Source organism: Lemur catta, chromosome 19, assembly GCF_020740605.2.
Source record: "Lemur catta isolate mLemCat1 chromosome 19, mLemCat1.pri, whole genome shotgun sequence".
Classification (NCBI taxonomy): Eukaryota; Metazoa; Chordata; class Mammalia; order Primates; family Lemuridae; genus Lemur; species Lemur catta.
In genome coordinates this window covers 28,649,660-28,671,164 of record NC_059146.1, presented here as the reverse complement: position 1 = coordinate 28,671,164, position 21,505 = coordinate 28,649,660, and the positions used below count along the sequence as shown (strand labels likewise).

Below are 21,505 nucleotides of genomic sequence, written 5' to 3'. Positions count from 1 at the left end.
TGGAGGGAGGGGGTGCAGGAAAGGGGGAGCTCCCCTCCCAGCGCTCCCAGCCCCCCTCTGCCCAGCCACAATTTTCCCTTCCTTCACTTCCTCCGCCTCCCTCTCCCTCTCCTGTTTACACTCCCCAAATACGCACAAGGCTGTTATCATGGGTCCTGAGTCATCACACACACACATACACAGCCTGCCCGGAGTCCCTGCCCCCAGCCAGCCACAGGGCCCGCCCCGCAGAGCCCCCTGCCGCCCTAGGCTAATGGGAGCCAGATGGCCGCCTGGTGACTCAGCCACTGGCCTGTGGGAACCCAGGCGTCCCGCCTTCCCATGCCCCCACACCCAGCTCCTGCAGGAGACACACACAGACTGGCCACTGGGGGCAGGGCACGGGCCAGAAGCCAGCAAGGTGGGGCCTGGGGAACCCTCACTCTGGTGAGATGGAATGGTGGCATCCTGCCCTGGCCGAGCCTGAGGGAGCCTCAAAACTGCCTCCTGGGGCCCCGTTCCTGACCTCTGGGCCTCAGCTCTGCCTTCCGGGTCAGCCAGGATTAGAGCCAGACACGAAAGTGAGAGCCGGACAGAGGCAGACGGATGTTCAGACGAAGCAACTGTTAAATAATGAAAGCTCTGGCTACTGAGCAGTCCTGTCCTCTGCCAGGCCCCAGCGAAGTGCCTGACACCAAGCTGAATCCTCCAAATGGCCCCGGGAACTAGGGTCTCTTAACTCCACGTCACAGATGGGTCAGAGAGGCCCAGAAAGGAGATGTCACTCACGCAAGGCCACTCGGCCATGCGAGGCAGAGCTGAGATGGGAACCCATATCCCGGAAACTACTCCGCTCTCCGGCCTGTCAGACACCAGGGCCTTGCAGAGCTGGAGGGACAGAGGACTCCCTCAGACGGGAAGACTTCAGAAGAGTCAGATGTCGAGGCTGACATCTCTGGGGCCCTGCCTCCCATGCGCGGTGGTGACTGGGTCATCTCAGTGTGTACCTTGGTACCTGAATCACCGGACCGGCACGGCAGTCCTGTGCAGTGGGTGCTGCTGTGTGACTGCTCCATCTCCCGGGGACACAGCAACGAGGCCCAGGATAATCCAGCCAGCTGGACCCCGCGACTGTCGGGGTCACACCGTGTGGAGAGACGAGAGCAAGAGATGAGAGATGTTTGTCTCTTAGGCGCTTGTGTTGGTGGCCTCAGCTTGCGAGAGCTCTTTCGTGGTAGAGGTATCAGCCCTCAGTGATGCACATTTTAGACCAGTCTATCATTTGGTCATTAAATTTGTTTATAATATACTTTGCCATACATAAGTCTGTTATATATTTTTAAAAAAGAGATGAGAAATACAGCAGTTGAGTCAGAGTTAGGGTTAGTCAGATGGTCAGGACGGGAGTGCCTGCAGCTGAGACAGAGGTGGAGCCAGTCCCCGGCACTGGGATTAGAGGGGAGACAGGAAGAGAGGTGGAGACAGATGGGCAGGGACGGCGAGACACACCCCCGTCACTGCGTCCCGTCCCGTCCCGTGCCCCTGCACGGCTGAGACCCGGAGCTGCCCCCACTCCCAGTTCTGGGGTTGGGGTGGGTGGAGAGGCTGAGTCGGGGTGGGTGGAGAGGCTGATTCAGGGAGGGAGAGCCCCTTTGTGGGCATCCGGCCCCCACCCCCGTGTCTCCGTCTGTCCTGGCCCGGCCAGCAGGCCCTGCTCTGCCGGCCGCCACCCCGCCCCCCACGTCTGACACCTCTGTGCCTCCTGCCAAAGCTAAAGCTGCCTCCCTGCACCTCTCCTCTCATCCCCAGCCTTCTCCACCTCCCTTCTCTGTCCTTGTCTGTCTGCTGTCCTTCTCGTCTGCTTCTCCCTATTTCCTCGTTCTGGGCCTTTCTCCCCTGCTTGTCATCTCCCCACCACTGTGTAGCCCCCTCCTTTTGAGCCCCTCTTCTCCCCCATTTTTCCTGGGCCTCTCCTGTCTCTCACTTTCTCTCCCCCTCCCCACCTCATCCATTCGGTGTCCTGGACCATTCTCTCGTCTAGGACTCTGAGCTCCTGTCACTGCCAGTCTAGGACTCTGAGCTCCTGTCACTGCCAGTAACCCGGCTTCCCCGTCCCTTTTGCTGTTGGAGGCCCCCCCTGCTCCATCTTGGCTCTCATTTTTTCCTGTCCTTCTCCCTGCTCTGTCTCTTGGTCCACTCCCCTGACCCTATCCCCACCTCTGTCTCCAGGCCCTGGGAAGCCTAGCTGGGACGTCCAGGTCAGAGCCTCACTGGGGGCCGAGAATGAGGGGTGTCCACCTCGCCCCTATCTAGAAAGGGGGCTGGGGGGCGGTCAGCGGGGCTGCCTGGCCTGTCTGGCCTGAAGGAAATGTCTGTGCTGTGGCCTGGTCACCCCCGCCCCCAGGACCTGCTGGGCTGCTGCCGCCCCTGGGGCCAGGCCGAGTAAACACAGCAAGCACAGCCGCCGGCAGCCGGGATATTTATACCGAGGCCGGGCGCGAGTCCAGTGCCCACCACAGCCCCTGCCCAGCCCTGCCCGCTGCCCGCTCCACAGCCAGCCCTGAGCCAGCGTGGCACCAGCCGGCAAGGGGACGCGCCGCAGACACAGCTTCCACTCCTTCCACTCGGCACAGAGGCCAATGGGCACTGGTTGCTCGGGATGCCAGCGGTTTCACAGGACACAGATGTCCCCCTGCCCTGAAAACACCGTGCAATGCAGACCCACACTCAGAGCTGCTCCTGAACAGCCCCCACCCTGCTGAGAACTGAAAATGCCCTCAAAGGTGATGCCAACTGGGGACCTGAACAACTCCTCACACACCGAAGTCTCCAGCCCACATGTGGGGACAAAAATGCGGATGCCACCTGCTCAGACACCCACACAGGCTGAGAACACACAGACACACCATACAGAAGTACGGCCCTCTCTCACACACACAAACACTGTGGGAACCACAGCAAGCATGCTGAAGACGCGCACCATCTGTGAGGGACACACACACCGATCACAGAATATAACCCAGAAACAACTCACCCAGCTCGTGTAAGACACCCACACACAGCCCCCTCCTGGACAAACGTCACTCTCCCAGATCCGTAAACATACGCAATAAACCCCACATTTCAAGTGAAGCTTCCGTTGAGGATGCAAAAATTTACACCCAGAAGAACTGTGAAGATGTTGAGAAAAATATCCAGACACACAACATGTCCCACACAGACAACACGGACTTACCGAGTCAAACAGTGCCAGAACACAGAGCCCACGGAAAGTGCGCCAGCCTGGCCGGCAGAAACCCAAAGCGCAGAGGCACACACCAGAGACACACACGGAGCTGGGCATGTGCCGGGGACACACATACGCTGACAACGCCATCCGTACCCAGGGCCCCCGGGAACACTCATGCTAGACAGAAGTCACACCACAAAGCTTGCAAACTCTCACACACAATACAAGGTCCTGAACACATAAATTCAGGCCGCAAACACAAAACGCTTCGGATGCGCAGACATTGAGCGGGGCTTGCTCTGGTCGCCTCAGTCTCCCTTCCCCTCGGCCCCATCCCGCTCCTCCAAGTTAACCCCCTCCCCCCATGGGGGGGCAGGAAGGCCTGAGTTGGCCTCCCCCAGCCCGCTTCCTGCCCTGAGGGGGCCCTACGGGAAGCGGGGGCTCCAGCCGGAACCCAGGCTCCCCCCACGACTTCCCGCCGTGGCCCCGGCTGCCCGCAGAGGCGGGGGCGGGGCGCCCCGAACCCCCTGCCCTGGGCCTGCGGTCGGCTGCGGGCGGGGGCAGACTTGTCCCGACCGGGCCGAACCGCCCACTGGGCCGGGGTGCCAGGGTGGCAGGGCAGGGGCAGCGCGCACGCGGCCCCGGGAAGGTGCTGAGCCCACAGTTTCCCGGCGGGGTGTGTCACGAGGGCGTGGTCGGCGCGGGCAGACCGCGCCGAGTGTGTGGCCGCTACTTGTCCTCAGGCCCAGGCGAGGCACGAGCGAGCTGGGGCCTGGCGTGTGCGGGCCGCGTCTGCCACCCTGGGGGTGTGTCTGCTCCGTCTGGGACCCTGGGTGTGACAATGTGTCTGGGTGTGACACGGTGGCTGCAGTTTGTGGGGCCCTGTGGGACTCCCCAGGCTGGAGTGTGGGAGGGGGGTTGAGATGTCAAATGGAGTGGTTACTGCCTGGCGGTCTGTGTGACTGTGACGTGTGGAACCTCTGTGTGTGGTGTGTGTGGGCAGCGCTGTGACAGCTCTGTCCATGGGCACCCACACTGTCTATTTGTGACCGAGACCCCATGGAGGACATCTGTGTAACTGCCGGTGGGCCTGTTTCCTGATGGGGTTCTGATGCTGTGATGTGTGTTTGTGTGTGACAGTGTCTGTCTGAATCAGTGTCTGGTGTGCGGTGGCTGTGACCATGACCCTATGGAATATATTTGTATGACTGGGTTTTGACGTGTCACTGTTGAAGTCCCCGCTCGTGTTATGTCCAAGGATGGGCTGTGTTTACGTGATGGGGTGACAATTTCTTTATTTGTATCTGTGTATATGTGGGCTGTGACTCCTGCCAAATGACACAGTCCATGTGTCATGGGTCCTGCAGGAGTCCCTGTGTGTCCACTGGGGCTGAGAGGTGAATGTGTTTGTGTAGTTGTGGGACACTGTTCGCATTTCAGCCTCTGTATGAGTGTGTGTGTGTGCGCGTGCCGCATCCTCACGGGGCTGCGTCGACTACAGTCCCTGTCACTGTGTCCTTGCTTGTGTCTCTGCCTGTTGGGGCCAGTGAACTCGTCCTGCTCCTCAACCCATCCCAGCCCTCTGTGGCTCCCTGACCTGGGACAAGGGGAGTCACATCATATCCACTCCCGGGCTGAGCTGTGAGGGGTCCAGGACCCAGGCACCCAGACCCAGTGCCCCAACGGCTCTCATGCCCACATGGGCATGGAAGAGGGAAACAGGCAGGTGGGAGCAAGAGGAAGGAGAAAAAGTCACAAGCAAGACCACAGCAGATGAGAAGACATGGATACAGTGGAGGGAAACCCACTGTGGCTCAGGCCACTGTCACTTCTTGCCTGGATAACTGGTGTCCTTGTAGTCACCTTCACTGTGACACATCTGTCTACTCTCAGCCATTAGCCAGAGGGTGAACCCTCTGTGTTCCTAGAGCACCCATGGCCCTTCTCTGTTCAGAATCCAGCCGTGGTCGCTGCCTCCCTCAGAGTGCAAGTTCTTGCAGGGTCTTCCACACAATATGATCTGGGTAGAAGTACTAAGGTAGGGGTCGCATAAATGGACCCTCAATTAAAGCTGCCTGAGTTTGAATCCCAGCTCTGCCACTTATTAGCTGTGTGAACTTAGCAAGTAACTTAACCTCTCTGTGCCTCAGTATTCCCACCTGTAAAGATCAGATGATCTCCATAGCAGGGGTCAGCAAACTTTTTTCTATAAAGGACCAGATAGTAAATATTTTTGACTTTGCAGACACTCTCTACTCAACTCTGCCACTATGGCACTAAAACAGCCATAGACAATATGTAAACTGTGTTCCAATAAAATTTTATTTACAAAAATGGGCAGCGGGCTGGAATTGGCCCAAGAGTGGTAGTTTGCCAACCCCTGCTCTATTGGGTTGCGGGGAGTACGCGGTGCGCTAGTAGCGACAACATACTACCTGGCATGTAGCGGTTAGGGGTCCAGGACCCAGGCACCCAGACCCAGTGCCCCAACGGCTCTCATGCCCACATGGGCATGGAAGAGGGAAACAGGCAGGCGGGAGCAAGAGGAAGGAGAAAAAGTCACAAGCAAGACCACAGCAGATGAGAAGACATGGATACAGTGGAGGGAAACCCACTGTGGCTGCAAGGGTTATGCTCTCACTGAGCTCCCAATACCCTTCCTTGCTCATTGTCTTCCAACCACACGGGCCTCTTTCCTCACTGTAGAGCACACCCCAAGGTCATCTTTACTTCCAGGTCTTTGCTTTTGTCCTCATTTTACCAAGAATGCTTCTCCCTAATCCCTCCCTGCGCTGCCTCTTGGCTTCCTTTAAGTCTCAAATGCTACCTCCTCTGAGAAGCCCTCCCTCCCTAAAGCCATCTCTCTCATGCTATCCTGCTTGATGGCAGTTGTCTACATGCCACTTGTCACTGAACTACTATTTCTTATTGTCTCCCCCACACACACAAAGCAGGTTCCTGGTGGGCAGGAACTACTTCCTTGAGTTTCCTCCCCTTTAAAATGGGTATTATCAGAGTCCCTGTATCTCCAGAGTGTTGTGATGGTGATTAAATGAGTTCATTAATACAAGGCGCTTAGAACAATGCGCAAGTGCTCAGTAAGTAGCTCTAACTACAGCAGTGGTCACCACTGGTCCCCTGCGCCTGCAGGAGTCCCCGGAGCATAACGTGAGCTCAGGGTTTCTGTGATGTGGAGAGGGGAAGACAGAGGACAGAGATGGGGCGGGAGTCGGCAGAATACCAGGGAGGGAGACCCCAGTCAGGCGCCCAATGACACACAGACCCCCAGTCCTCTCTCCACCTTTAATGAGCCCCCAGGTGGGCTTGGGGCGCGGGTGTCCTTAAATACAGCCCCCGAGGGGGCGGGGCCGGGGGCGGGGCCGGGCCTGCCGGGCCGGGGCGGGGGCGGGGCCTCAGCTGCACTTGCAGGAGCGCACGATCATGTTGGACAGCTGCTCCACCTTGGGCTTGCGGCCCACGTAGTACACGATGGGCAGCGGCTCCAGCGCCTGCGGCACGCAGCACGGCGCCGCCGACGCGCCCGGGTTGTGCTGGTTGTACAGGGCCAGGACCTGCGGGTGGCCGGGCGGGCGGGGTCAGGGTCGCCGGGCTCTAGCAGAGCTGGGGGGGCGGGGCGGGAAGGCTCCACCCTGCCCCCACCCCCGCGCCCCTACCCCACCAGCCTCTCCCAGACTCTCCCCATCCGTTTCTGTCTCTCCCCATCTCCGTCTATCTTATTCTGTCTCAGTCTGTCTCTCCCCGTTTTCAACTCTTGACCTGTGAATCTCAATCTTTGTCTCTCTCCTTCCATCTTCCTGTTGCTGCCTGTATGAGTCTGTGTCCTGCCTCCTCTCTCTTTCTGTCTCCATTTCTCTCCATGCCTTTCTTCTTCCATGTCCCTCCCTCTCTCCTCTCCCCTTCACCACGTCCCTGTTACTTCAGCTCTGTCTTCCAGATCTCACCTCCCCCTGCCCAGACCCTGGCTCCAGCTTCCTGCCTCTCTCCCCATCTTTATTCATTCCCGTCCCCATCCCATCTCTCCATCCTGCCAGCTCCTCTCTGATTTTTCCTCTCTCTCCTCTTCCCCGGTCCTTGCTCCCCCAGGCCCCGTGGGCCAGACGCACCTTGCTGTACTGAGTGTCCAGGCTCCAGATGTAGGGACAGGGCCCCAGGCAGAAGTTGGCATGGTAGCCCTTGGGCTCGTGGATCCACTTCCAGCCCAGGTCCTTGCGGAAGTCGATGTACAGCTGCCGCACGCAGCAGTTCTTCTCTGTGGAGCTGCGGGCAGGAGGACACGGTCAGGAGCAGCGAGGGGCTGCCACTGCAGGGGCAGGCCATGTCCCTTCTCCCCGGGTAAGTGTGTCTCCCTGGGTGAGTGTGTCCCCCTAGGTTGCCCCCCTGCCCTGTCTCCATCTGGGTCTCCCCAGCACTCCCTGTGATAATAACAACAGTAATAGTAATGATAATTGCTAATACGGTCAAGTGCTTCCTCTAGACAAGCACTGTGCTAAGAGTGTTGTAATAAACTTTATCTAATGTAATGCTTAAACCTGTAAGAAGCCAACATCCACAGGCAAATAAACAAATCACGGCACACCCACACACTGGAACATAAAAATAATACAGTTCCATGTATACTGGCATGTTCTCTCTGCGCAAGAAATGTTTACTGAACTACTACTGTGTGCCGACCTGGGATCTACTGGGGACAGACTACAAACAAAACAGACAAACATCCCTGCCCTCCAGGGCCACATGTTATAGATTGTCATGGCACTCTTCTGCTCTGTGGGTGGCTCCGTCTCAGCCATCCCGAATGCCCAGATCTTCACCATGAGCCACAGGGTGCTACTGGATCTGAATGCTATCAACTCCCTCTCGAACCTACCCCCACTCCACTCCTGCCACACTGGCGTCCTGTCTGTTCCTCAAACACAGTCCTACCTCAGGGCCTTTGCACTTGCTGTTCCGTATGCCTGGCTTGCTATTCCCACAGATATCCACTGTGGCTTGCTCATTTATACCCTGGCTCAAATATCCTTAACTCCTAAAACAGCGCCTGGCATGCAGTAGGTGCTCAGTAACTATCAGTTGCACAAATGAATGTCACCCCCTCAGAGACACCTTTCTGGGCCATCCTTTCCAAAATATCAATCCAAATGTCTGTTAATTCCATTCAGGACAATACGGTGTATTGCAGTTATGCAAGAAAAGGTAAAAATGTCTGCATTTGAAGTAGGGCAGAATCTTGGTAACTGCTGAAGCTGGATGAGAGTTCATGGGCATTCATTATGTTATCCTCGTGCTTTCGTATGCATTTTAAATTTCCCATAATAAAACAATTTAAATCAGAAGAGGAAAAATAATAGTTCCCAATATATATTTCTTTCTGACCCCTTCTGATTTATTTTCCTTCTTAGAACTGTTATTTTATTAGATTATCTGTCTTATTTGGAGGCCAGGCATTTTTATCTCTTTTGTCCCCTAATGTACCCCAGTGCCTGGCACACAGTAGGCACTCAGCAAATGCTGGATGTAGAAATTAATTAATTAATATATTCTGTTTTTAAAAATCAAGTTGGAGAATAATGGTGTGTTAAGACTCTACTATTGGCCAGGTGTGGTGGTTCACGCCTGTAATCCCAGCACTCTGAGAGGCAGAGGCAAGAGGATCTCTTGAGCTCAAGAGTTCGAGACCAGCCTGAGCAAGAGTGAGATCCTGTCTACTAAAAATAGAAAAACTAGCCGGGTGTAGTGGCGCAGGCCTGTAGCCCCAGATACTTGGGAGCCTGAGGCAAGAGGATTGCTTGAGCCCAAGAGTTTGAGGCTGCAGTGAGCTACGATGACGCCACTGCTCTCTAGCCAGGGTGACAGAGTGAGACTCTGTCTCAAAAAACAAAAAAAAAGGAAAGAAAGAAAAAGAAAAAGACGCTACCATTCTGGACTCAAGTTCTCTGTCCCATGCTTGGATCCAAAGGGCCAGTCCTCCCTAGCCCGGACCCAGGCTTCTGCTTGTCCGAAAGGACGTGGGACATTTTACGTGCTGGACCGTGGGGCCATGGCAGAGATGGCTGGGCCAGGGAGCTTAGCTAAAAAGGTTGACTCAGGGAGCCAAGAGCACTTTATATTCCACGTTCATGACATGGAAAAGAAACACCATACAAAGGTACAGGTCCAGTATAGTCCAAAATCTGTTATGTGTACAAGGATTGTAAGGAAATATATTAAAATGTTAACAGTGACTTTTCCTGCGTGGTAGTAAGATGGGTGATATCGTTATGTATTTTCCAAATTCTCAACGGTGGGTATTACTTTTAGAATCACAACAAAAATATTAAAAGAAAGAAAATGCAGGCTTCCTCCCACCCAAAAAAGACTATACCATTTAGGCAAAATAAAAAAAGGATATATGGATGTGTATAAGTATGACATGCAGAGACCAGCTCTAAAATGAGATACAAATATGACAAAAGTGGCTGCATCTCCAGAGAGGGGCTAGGGGCCAGGGCTAGAGGGTCTCTGAGTATCCTCTCGGGTTGGTCCATATGCTTCTGTTCACCTACTCAAAAAGTAATCAAAAGACAATGAATCAATACACATTTCAAAACATGGCAAGGCAAGCCTTATTATTCTTCCCATTTGAAGAATGAAGAAACCGAGTCTCAGTGGAGGCACGTTGCTCACTCGCTCATAGCTCAGCGGGGCCAGGTTCACAGCCTGTGACAGCCCAGAGCCCATGGCCCCATCTGCCCAGCCTGACCATGTCACTTCAAATAGAGGAGGAAGAGGCAATGGCACAGGATCTCCTGGGACTAAGATAAAGCGTTCCCAAGAGCCACAGAACCCTGAGAAGGGAGTCAGAGAACTGAGATCCCTGTGAACTCAGCCTGGTCCCCTCCCCATTTGGTTGGGCCTCAGTTTCCCTATCTATTCAAAGAGGCTGAAAATATTGGCTCAAATAAGGTGTTGTTAACCGAGGGCCACGGAGGCATCAGGAAGTCCATGGATGGGCTTGGGGAGGGTCCTGAATTGCCTAAAACCATAGGCACGTACATGTGCATATATTTCTGGGCAAAATGTTCCTAGTTTTCACTTTTTCAGAGGGGAAGGAGTTCTGGACTCACAAAAGGGGAAGAACCACTGTCCACGATCATCTTTAATTTCCAGTTCAGCTCTGGCTGGGGTTGAGGTCCTAGGGTTTGAACGTCTGTGATACTATCACCAAGTCAGCGGTCCTCCACGGGAGGTTCCAGGACCCGCAGCGGCAGCAGCATCTGGGAGCTTGCGTGACATGCAGTCTCGGGCCCCACCCCAGACCCAGAGAATCAGAAACTGTGCTTGGGGTGGGGGTGGGGAGAGAAGTCCCTGTTGAACAAGCCCTCCAGGTGACCCTGAGCCTCTAACTCATCTGCTCAGTGAACATCCTGGGCCTATTGTGTCCCAGCCCTGGGTCCCATGGCCCTGCCCTTTGCAAAGCCTCTTCCGTCCAGTCCTTCAAGACCCAACAGGGCCTGATGAGTAAAATAAACGCACTGGGGGCGCCAGGGCAGGCCCAGAGGCCTCACATCCACCCGGGATGTTGGAGAAGAGAGTCAGGGAGGCTTCCCAGCCTGGTTAAGTGTTCGAGCTGCCTTAAGAACAATTGTTGATTATGGAAAGTTTCAAACATACACAAAAGCAGAGAGTATTCTATCATATTGAATCCTCACATCCCCCTTCCCTAGCTTCAACAATTACCAGCTCATGGCCAATTTCACCGTCTCTCTACCCTACCCACTTCTCGACACTGGATCCTTTCGAAGCACGTGCCACCCACCCGCCAGGCCGACCTCTTCGGTATGCATCTCTAAGAAAGTTAAGACTATTTCATTTTTATTATTTTTTCTTTTTTTCTCTAGAAAAACCATGAAAGAAAGACTATTTTAAAACATAACCAGAATGCCATGTAAAAAAAATTAACAATAACTTCTTGCTATCATCAAATATCGAGTCAGAGTTCACATTTCCCCAGCTGTCTCATACACGGCTTTTTTATTTTTAAAAAAAAATCTGGGCCGGGCGTGGTGGCTCACGCCTGTAATCCTAGCACTCTGGGAGGCCGAGGCGGGAGGATCGCTCAAGGTCAGGAGTTCGAGACCAGCCTGAGCAAGAGCGAGACCCCGTCTCTACTAAAAATAGAAAGAAATTATCTGGCCAACTAAAATATATATAGAAAAAATTAGCTGGGCATGGTGGCACATGCCTGTAGTCCCAGCTACTCGGGAGGCTGAGGCAGGAGGATCGCTTAAGCCCAGGAGTTTGAGGTTGCTGTGAGCTAGGCTGACGCCACGGCACTCACTCTAGCCGGGCAACAGAGCAAGACTCTGTCTCAAAAAAAAAAAAAAAAGGTCTGTATAAATGAAGACCCAAGTAAAAGATGCAGTAAAGACTACATCGTAATTGGTTGTCTCTTAGGATTCTTTTAAAACTCTCTCTCTCTCCCTTCTGTATAGACAGACCCTTGAACAACACAGGAACTCAGGTTTAAACTGCACAGGTCACTCAGATGTGGACCTGCCTCTGCCACCCTCCTCTTCCTCCTAGGCCTGCTCAATGTGAAGATGATGAGGATGAAGACCTTTAGGATGACCCACTTCCACTTAATAAATATATTTTCTGTTCCTTATGATTTTCTGAACATTTTTTTTTTTTGAGACAGAGTCTCACTCTGTCACCCGGGTAGAGTGCAGTGGTGTCGTCATAGTTCGCTGCAACCTCAAGCGGTCCTCTTGCCTCAGCCTGCGGAGGAGCTGGAACTACAGGCGTGCGTCACCACCCCCAGATAATTTTTTCTATTTTGAGTAGAGACGGGGTCTCACTCACTCTAGCATACGTTATTGTAAAAATACAGCATATAATACATATATAGAATATGTGCTAATTGACGTTTGTGTTATTGGTAAGGCTTCCAGCCAACAGGAGGCCATGAGTAGTTAAGTCTTTAAGGAGTCGAAAGTTTTATGTGGGTTGTTGACTGAGCAAGGGGTCAGCACCCCTGACCCCCATGTTGTCCGAGGGTCAACTATATGTTGACCCTTCTTTACATTATGTTTGTTGAAGAATCTGGGTCAGGTTTCCCACAATCTGCATTTTGCTAACTGCAGCCTGGTGTTATTGCTTAACATGTTTCTCTGTCCCTGTATTTCTAGAAAATTGGTTGGATCTACAGCCCTAATCAGATTCAGGTTTGATTTTTTGGCAAGACTTCCTAAGTGACAATGGGTCCCCTCCCTGTGGCGCCTCACAAGGCTGACGTCTTTCTTTTCAATGTTAGCAGCTATTGGTGCTCAAGACTTCATTCATTCACAGGGCTGCCGCACTGAGGGTGGTAAGATCTGGTGGTGAAGCAGCCTGAGAGCAGGGCTGACCTCCCGGCAGGGGGACAACATGTACCAAAGCCCAGAGGCACCATCAAAATCTTTTAAGCAGGGGAGGAATGAGGTCAGATTATCATTCTACATTAACAACATTCAAACTCTGAATTTCAACTTTCTAGGAATACATTTCAACTTTTTTAGATTACAATATTCTAGCATCTTAAGGTTCTGACATTCTGACAACATTTGCAACTTTCTAGGATTCCCACTTTCTAACTCTTGAGGATCTTGGCATTCCTGAATTCCAGTATTCCAATGCTGCATTCCAACATTCCGCAATTCTGAGCACATCACTCAAGAGGTCCAAGCTGTCACTTTCTAAACTCCCAGCATTCTAAGATTCTAACATTCCAACACTGAGTCCCAACATTCAGGATAACAATATCCTGGCTTTCTCCAACTTCCATATTTGTGGATGCTAATATTTCAGTACAACATTCCACCATTCTGAACCCAATATTCTAGGAGTCCAGCCTGCCAACGTTGGAGTCTGCCATCTGCCAATGCTGTAGAACTCCAACACAGGCAATCTTCCAATTCTCAATTCCCAAATTCTAGGATCCCAACATTCCAGCTTCCAGTAATTAACACTGAATTCCAGGATTTAAGAATCCCAACATTCTAGAACCCCAACCTGCCAGCAATTTAGGAATCCAATGTGGTGACCTTTCAACTTTGAATTCCAACATTCTTGGTGTTCAACATTCTAATATTCTCTGATTCCAACACTCCAGCAAAAAAGCAACCTGATCCCAACATTATAGGATTCCCAGTTCCCACATTCCAGCATTCTCAGTCTTGGACCTTTTCCCCTGAGCCCGCCAGGCTAAAGGGGACGCTCAGCCCGAGCACAGGGCCAGCCACGTGTCCAACCTGTCGCACCTGGTCAGCAAACAGCAGTCAAGCCCCAAGCCTGGAAGACCTCGGTCAAAGGCTACCAAGTTCACCTGAAGCAGTAGTTGGTGTCCAGGGCTCGGCGGTGCCGGGAGCTGTGCAGGTGCTGGGCCCTCTCCAGGGGGGTGGCCATGAGGAGCAGGAAGGGCCGGTTCATGCCGTGAATGGTGGCCAGGTCACCTCGGCGGCTGGAACTGAACCCTGCTTTGGTTTGAGAGTTGGGGGGTGGGGGACAGACACACACTCTCAGAGGGATAGCTCAGCAGGGCAGGGAGGTGGATGGGAACACACACACGCGCACACACACGTACACACACACACACACACACACACAAATACACGCACACAGACAGATCATTGCTGGGCATGGCCAGGGAAGTGGGCCTCACCATTGATGTCCACTTGAAGTGTATTATCTTTGCTGTCACAGGAGCAGTGGGCGCTAAGGCGGAAGCCCTCCATTTTCCCTGTGGGCGTGGGGAGAGGGAAGCCGGTCCGAGGTTACAGTTCACCCAGCTCCCGGGGGAAGAGGAAGGAAGGGGCTCCTTCCTCCCGGCCCCAACTCTGCCCTCTCTCTGCAGCTCTCTTGCTCCAGTTCTTTGTACTGCTGGCTCCTTCTCCTCCTTCGGGTCTCAGATCAAGTGTCACCTCCTCAGAGAGGCCCTCCAGGACACACAGCCCTCCCCGACTACAGTATCATTTTATTTTCTCCGTGGAGCATACCCGGAGCATACCCTCTCTGTCACGTGTGTGGCTATTTATTTCTCTCATTGCTCTCAACAGAAAGCAGGATGCCCGGGGGCTCGATCCTTGGGTTTTTTTTTTTGTTCCCCACCAGGTCTGGCTCAGAGTCTCAAAAACAAACAAAAACAGAGTACTGTGGACTGGGTGCGAGGCCCCGTTCTAAACACTCTGTGTGCATTATCTCCGAGAATCGTCACCCAGACTCCCCAAACTGAGGCACACAGAGAGGAAGTGACTTTCCCAAGGTCACACAGGTGGCAAAGGGTAGGCTGGGACATATGTCTAAGCCTGGGCACTTTCCCACGTGACAGGTGTTGGGTAAATGTTTCTTGAATGAATGAGTGAATGGTATTTTCTAAGCTCCTACGGTGTGCCAGGTCCTGTGCTGTGTGGTCGGGACTCGGCATTGACCGAGGCAGACGAGACCCTTCCAGGCCTTTGTCCAGTGGCCCAGGCCACTCCTCTCAGCGCCCACCTGCTTCCTACTCCCCATCTTTTGACCTGGCCAAACCGCTGCTTATTCTGGGAGTCTCCACACGATCGCCCTCCACCCAGCAAGCTCTCCTGCACCGCCCGAAGGAGTCGGGTGCCTTCCCTGGGCTCCCAGCAGCACCGAGGGCCCCCCCATCCTGGCTCTGACCCCTCTGCCTGTGCCACCCCCACCCCAGCCTTGATCATCCTAGGGTGTTACTGCCTCATAGGTCTTTTGCAGGATCTCCTTGGTGTCCAGAAGTCACTGTGAGGGCAGGACTGAGGGTGACCACGATGTCCCCCCCACCACCCAGCACAGAGCCAAGCACAGAGCAGGACCCAGCCGGCATTTACCGAATGAATGCATGAATGAGAGGGAGGTAAGGAAGAGAGAGATGGGCACCACCGTGGACTCAGCCAGGAACAGGACAGACACAATCACCTCCTGGACAGGTCAGATGTGTCGGGCTATCCCTGGCTTAGGGAGTTTGCTGTTCCCTTTTCCCAGAATACTCTTATCCTTTTCCAGACTAGTCTACTCATCCCTCAGATATCGGCTCAGATGTCCCCTCCTCCAGGAAGCCCTCCCTGATTCCAAACTGGGTCAAGCACATCCTTTGGGCTTCCCATCCCAGTGGCTCCTTTCCCCACTTTACCCACGCAATGGACCATGAGCTCCATGAGGGCAGGGATGCGGCTGTTGTCACTGCTGTGTCCCCAGCATCACCCAGCACGGGGCAAGGCAGAGAGTAGATGCTCAGGAAACGGATTAATCATTAACAGACTCACTAATTCATCACTCAGGTTTGGGCGTCATGGAGGAGAGCCAGGTCTCAGCACTTTGGCACCGATATGAGACAGGGAGGCTACACAAGGCGACCCCAGGACAAACAGTGGGGCCAACCCCATTGAGAAACAGGTGTGGGGCAGACGAGCGATCCTCACCTTCGTGGCTCAACCACTGCCGCACAACTCCAGTGACATCAAAAGACAACCACTCTGGCGTGTCGCTGGGGGCCAGCAACCGGTTGCTGAGGTAGCGCCAGGAATTGTTGCTGTATTTCTGGAGGATGATGAATGGGACAGAGAGACAGTGGGCGGGTGTGGCCATGACCTCCATATACACTAACTGTACCCCTCACCCCATCTGCTCCCCAAAACAGGCTTCTAGACATCCACACCATGGGACCCTGCAGGACCCATCCTCCCCACAACACCCCTGACAGGAGAGGCGTAGAAAGAGCCTAGCCTGGGACCAAGGCACCTGGGGGCGGCTCAGCCTCAGCCCTGACTCCCGGCGGGGCCGAGGGCACTTTCCTTCCTCGTCCAGCCTGTTTCCTGCTTGGTGAAATGCCGAGCCCCTTTCAGCTTGGACGGCTCACAGTGCCAAGATTCTGCTGCGAACTTTCTGGGGTTTCCTGAGCACCCCAAATTCTGAGCATCAATAACTTTTTAAGGGCTTAGGTTAGAGGTCATTTTATAACTCTAATGTTTGACAATACTCCAAGAATTCCACATTTAATAAGCCGGAAAAGTTCTAGGAGACTAATGTTCCACAAACCCAGAAGTCTGACATGCAACACACCTAGATGCTACAGACACAAAACCTCCATGTCATATGATCCCCTGGGGCCAGATATAACACTCCAGAGGCTACAAAATACAGCTGCATTTGCTAGACTCCAAGAAGCTAATATTAGACAAAGCTCTCTCTTTGTGAGAGTCTAAAATCTACCACCCATATGACATGGATTCTAGGTCATAAAATCTTCTAGATTCCAGCCCTTCCGGAGGACCCAGTCTTCCTAAAGACTCCATATCTTCTAGAGCAGTGCCGTCCAAAAGAACTTTCTGGAAATGTTCTTTATCTGCCATGTCCAAAATAGCAGCTGGTAACCACATGTGACTACGGGGCACTTGAAATATGACCAGTGAGACTGAGGAACTGAATTTTTAATTTAATTTAATTTTAATCAATTTAAATTTTAGTCAAGTTCAATGTGACTCACGGTTACCATATTGGACAGACTGGTTCTAGAGCCTCCAACCTTTCCAGAGATTCCAACTTTCAAGGGCCCTGTGTTCTTAACAAGTCCAACTCCTAAAATTCCAGCCTTTGAAGGGTTCAACTCCAAGGATGCAGAGTCTGAACATTTGAAAGAGCCCTAGGATTCCATGGGCTGTGCTCCTCTGTCCTACAGTGACGGTCCCTCTCTGGCCCACGTTCTTACCTGATAGAGTTCAATGTGCTGCTCCACTTTTAACTTGAGCCTCAGGAGACGAAGCTCTGCCCTGGAGAGCAACACGGGATCGGACACTGCTTCTCGGAGCTCTGATGTGTTGAAGAACATATATATGCTGTGCGGGCTATCCTTGAATTTGTCATAGATTTCTGAGCGGGAGAAGCGGAAAGAAAGAATGTCAGGGGTTTGGCAAGGGTGGGGCGAGCTGCCGCACCCCAAGTCTAAGAGCATGAGTTCTAGGGCTGACAGCTCTGGGTCGGAGGCCGACTCTGACATTTTCGGCTGTGCGACCTTCCCTCTGGGTTTGTTTCCTCCTCTGTAAAGCGAATCCTAACTGCCCTTCTCTCTCGGGAAGCATCATTTGTCAAGTGTCCACCCAGCCTCAGGCTGGCACCAAGGGAGGGCACTCTGTTTGCTCAGGCCTTCCTAGGGCTTGGAGCCTCCAATGCAAGTTAAATTACAGAGCAAGGGTCAAGAGCATGGGCTTTGAGATCTCTGCTGCCTCTCAGCTGCGTGACCTTGGGCAGTTCATACCCACTCTCTGAACCTCAGTTTCCTGTTTTTCTTTGAAAAACAGCAATTAACATTAAGCTCCCTACATGCTCACCCAATCGCTCCTAACTCAAGTGCTGGGTAACCTTGGGCAAGTGAATTCCTCTCTCTGAGCCAGATCCTCATCTGGAAGCCAAGAACCAATTCCGGGATTATAGTAAAATGAGTGAGATGACGCAGGGAAAGGGCGTGGCGGGGTCTGCACACACCAGCCACTAAACAGTGTGTATGGTAAAGAGCGCTACTTCCCAGATGTTTCACAAAGCACTTTACAAACACGAAGACATTCAAACCTCACAACCATCTCGTACTATTATTGCATCCATTTAATAGGTAGAGAAACTGATGCACAAAGGGATTAAGCAATTTGCCCCAAGGTCACATAGCTAGGGAGCTGCAGACTGGAATTCAGACTCAGGCAGTCTGGTCCCGGAGAGAGTGCTCTTAACCCTAAGCGACCCTGCCTCCCTACTAATGTAACATTATTAGTATTATTAGTTCCTCCAGCTGGTTAAAGGTGAAGGTCATTCCAGGTAGGCATGGCTGCAGAGGGTAGGAAAAAATTAAGAGTGTTTTCTAGTTTAGGAAAAGTTGGAAGTTGGGGATGCCAGGGCAGGCCATGAACTCCTGGATCAACTGGCAACCGTTGGGGCCACCTACAGTGGGGGTGTGAAGATGTGGAGACTCTGATGAGAAGAAACCCTTCCTGTGGCCCCCTTCCCCCTCTCCCAGCCAAGCCAGCCTCCCTGCCTCCCCGCAGTAAGCCCTATGCTTGCGGGCAGGGTGTGCGGTTTACTCAGTAAACCCCAAGGGGAGGCAGAGCCTTGGCTGGGGGAGACAGATAGAAGAGAGGAAGGAGTGGCAGGGTTGGAGGGTGCTGCACTGAGGGACAGGTGGAGATGGCCGACGGAGACACCGGGAGGAGATGTGGAGAAAAAGAGAAAGGGAGCGACAGAAACCGGGAGACCCAGACATGGACAGAGAGACTAAGGCAGACGGAAGGCAAGAATGGGGAAACCTGCGCAAGAAGAGAGACACAAGCGTTTGGGGGAGCGAAGAGGACTGGAGATGTAGGTGTTGAAGAAACCCTTACAACGAAGGTGAAACGACGGAAAAGAAAGCGACACTGAGATGTGGGTGGGGAGGAGATGTCATTTGGCTGGAGCCGCAAGCTGGCACAGGAACGGGCCAGGGACGCTCAAGTCCACCGCCCGGGAGAACGTGAAACCTGGGGGACTGCCCCCAAGGCTCTGGGGCCACGCGGGACGCCTAGGTCCCCGCGTGGGCGCCGAGGGGGCGGCCCAGTGGCAGCCCCGCCCAAAGCTGGGGTGAGGAGAGTGCGAGGCGACGCAGCAGGGAGGGCGGGGACCCGACCTGCCCCGTCTCGCCCCAGGCCGCGCGATCCCCGCCCCTCCGGGGCACGGGGAGGAAAGGGAAGGGTGTAGGGCGAGGCGGCCGGACGCCGGGGTTTCCCCAGCCTCCTCGGGAGGAACTGGGACTCTGGGGTCCAGCCTGCCACCGATCAGCGGGGTCCTCCTTCCCCCTTCTAGAAGTGCAGGCCCCTCCCCCCGCGCGTGGCACCCACGTGGGGCTTTCTCACCTCGGTCTAGTGGGGCGCTCTCCCTCCGGCCCGACTCCCCCCCGCAGCCCACCGCCTTGCTTGCTGCGGCGGGTGGGGGGCTCGCCGCTCTCGGCGGGGATGGCACCGTGTAGCTCCTCCCGGTCCACCCCTCCCACGCTTGTCCGCCCTCTCTGTAGACCCCTTCCTGACCCAGCTTCCAAGTCATTCCTCCGCTGGGCTTCCCGCTCGGTATCTCTCACGTCTCTGTGCGAAACACCCACGACACCTCCGTACCCCGGCGCACGCCTGGGGTCCGCTCTCCACCTTCCTGCCACCTCTGGGGTTCGCTTCATCCAGCTTGGCTTTCTTGAATCTTTCTGCCGCACGACCCTGGCGCTCTGGCTCAACTGTCCCCACTGCCTCTCCTTTCCCAATGCTGGTGTCTTCGCTTCTCTCAAACCAGGCTCCCCCGTCTGCAGCCCCCACCCACGACCCCCGCACTTAAGGCGCCCTGGAAGAGAGGCTTTTCCTCCCCTGCCCCCATTGCTTCTCTCCCTCTAAGGGACTCCCCGCGCGACCCCGCACGTTCCTGTCGCCCGCTAGAAGCTGCCCACTTTGCTCGCTGTCTTCGCCTCTCCAAGACCAGACCCTGGGGAGTAGAGAGCTCAACGCCATCGTCTTTAGGACACCCCCGCCCCACGTTCCCGGAGCCCCCGGGGGTCCTCTTCCTCCGGCCCGTTTCCCCAGCCAGGAATTTCCTCCCCGTGACCCCTGCACTCCGGCGCCCCCTGGGGGCGCCCCTCCTGGCTCCCCTGCCCCTCCGAGCTCACTGTTTTTGGTTTCCACCATCAGCACGCGGGTGACCTCCTTGGCGTAGTAGTCCGTCTCAGGCTCGGGCTCCGGCTCCGCGCTCTCCCCGGCCACCCGGTCGCGGGTGCTGTTGTACAGCGCGAGCACGGCCTCGGGCAGCGGGCCGGGCGGCACCTCCCCCTGGCTCGGGGGGCTGGCGAGCCGCAGCTTGGACAGGATCTGGCCGCGGATGGCCTCGATGCGCTTCCGCTTCACCAGCTCCATGTCGACGGTCTTGCAGGTGGACAGTCCCGCGGCCGGCCGGCCAGGCGCCAGCACTAGTAGCCACAGCAGCGGTAGCAGCAGCGGCAGTAGCCGCAGCCCGGAGGGCGGCATGGGGGAGGCGGCGCCCCCTGGCACTGCCGAGAAGGCGAACAGGGCTGGTGCGATGGGGAGGCCCCGCCCCTGCAGGGGCTGGGGGGTCTCCCGGGGAAAGGTAGGAGGCCCTCGGGGGAAAGTTGAGGCCCTCAGGGGAAAAGGAGCACGGGTGGAGGGGAGGCTCTGGCGCCGGGAGTCTCACTATCCCACGGAAAGAAGGCAGATGAGCGAGACCTGGTGCCAGAAGGTGGGTGGTCTTGAACAGGGGAGCTGTGGCAGGTCTGAGCGAGATCCGTCTCCCGGAGGAGAAAGGGTCCTGGGATGCGCAGGGGCTCAGGAGGCAGGCCAGAGGGAGGGCGGCGTGCAGGGGGTGCGCCCGAGGTCTGGGGTAAAGTCTTCGCGGGAGGCCGGGTTTGGGGCTCCTGAGGGCTGGTCCGAAATGGGGGCGCCTGGGGGACGCCGGGGAGGGGGCAGGAAGGGAGCGAGCGTCCGAGGTGCTGAACGGGGGACGGTCTGGGGTCCTCAAGTCCTGCCTCCTCCTCGCGGGGCAGCGCCGCGCCAAGCGGTCCCCGCGCCTCCGGCTCCCAGCGGCAGCGGAAAAGTCTCAAAAGTTTTTTTTCCTCTTCTCCCAACCAACTCGTCCCTCCTCCCGCTCCTCCTCCCCCTCCTCCCCGCAGCGGCGGCGGCGGCGGCGGGGGCGGCGGCGGCTTGTTTCAGACTCTGCGGCCTCGGGCTGCTCCTCGGCGGCTCCTTCCTCCGCTCCGGGCCGGGGCCGGCCCCGCGGGTGGCTCAGAGCGGGAGGGGGGTGCCCCGGAGGGGGCGTCCCCCCGACCCCCGGCCGGGGCCCTCGCTGTCTGGCAGATCCGCGGAGGGAGGTGGCAGGGGACGGCCCGGGGCGCGAAGGGCGGCGGCGGCGGGACCGGCTGGGTCGGCGGGGGGTTTTGAAGCCGCCCCGGGCCCCACCCAGGAAGCGCGCGGGGCGGGGGCGGCCCCCAGGGGGAGGGCACGGGGGAGCCGGGCCACCTTCCTCTTCTCCCGTGGGCGGGCTCCGAGGGGGGTCCCTTCGGCCCTGGGGGGAAGGGGGCGGGCACCCCGGCTCCGCCCCACGGACGGGGTGCTGCCTCCTGGCGGCGGAGCACTACCAAAAACCAGTGATGGAGATGCACGGTGGCTTTGGGGGCAGTGTAGGGTCACTGAGAGAATGAGGACCTGTCCGGGAGGGCTCAGAGGATGAGGACACAGGGGACGG

General features: G+C 55.4%; 1 protein-coding gene across 2 annotated transcripts; it reads right to left on the bottom strand.

Moving 5' to 3' along the window:
* Positions 1 to 6,497: 6,497 nt before the first annotated feature.
* TGFB1 (transforming growth factor beta 1) lies at positions 6,498 to 21,199 on the bottom strand. Of its 2 annotated transcripts, none has more exons than XM_045531636.1 (7): positions 19,920 to 21,199; positions 16,965 to 17,125; positions 15,679 to 15,796; positions 13,908 to 13,985; positions 13,572 to 13,722; positions 7,333 to 7,486; positions 6,498 to 6,780 (listed from the first exon to the last, which is right to left on the bottom strand). In XM_045531636.1, the coding sequence occupies exons 1-7, from the start codon at positions 20,272 to 20,274 to the stop codon at positions 6,622 to 6,624; spliced, it is 1,176 nt and encodes a 391-aa protein (XP_045387592.1). In that variant the 5' UTR covers positions 20,275 to 21,199; the 3' UTR covers positions 6,498 to 6,621. The 2 variants fall into 2 exon arrangements, with proteins under 2 accessions (XP_045387592.1, XP_045387593.1); XM_045531637.1 differs by having other exon boundaries at positions 13,572 to 13,719.
* Between the last annotated feature and the right edge of the window lie 306 nt (positions 21,200 to 21,505).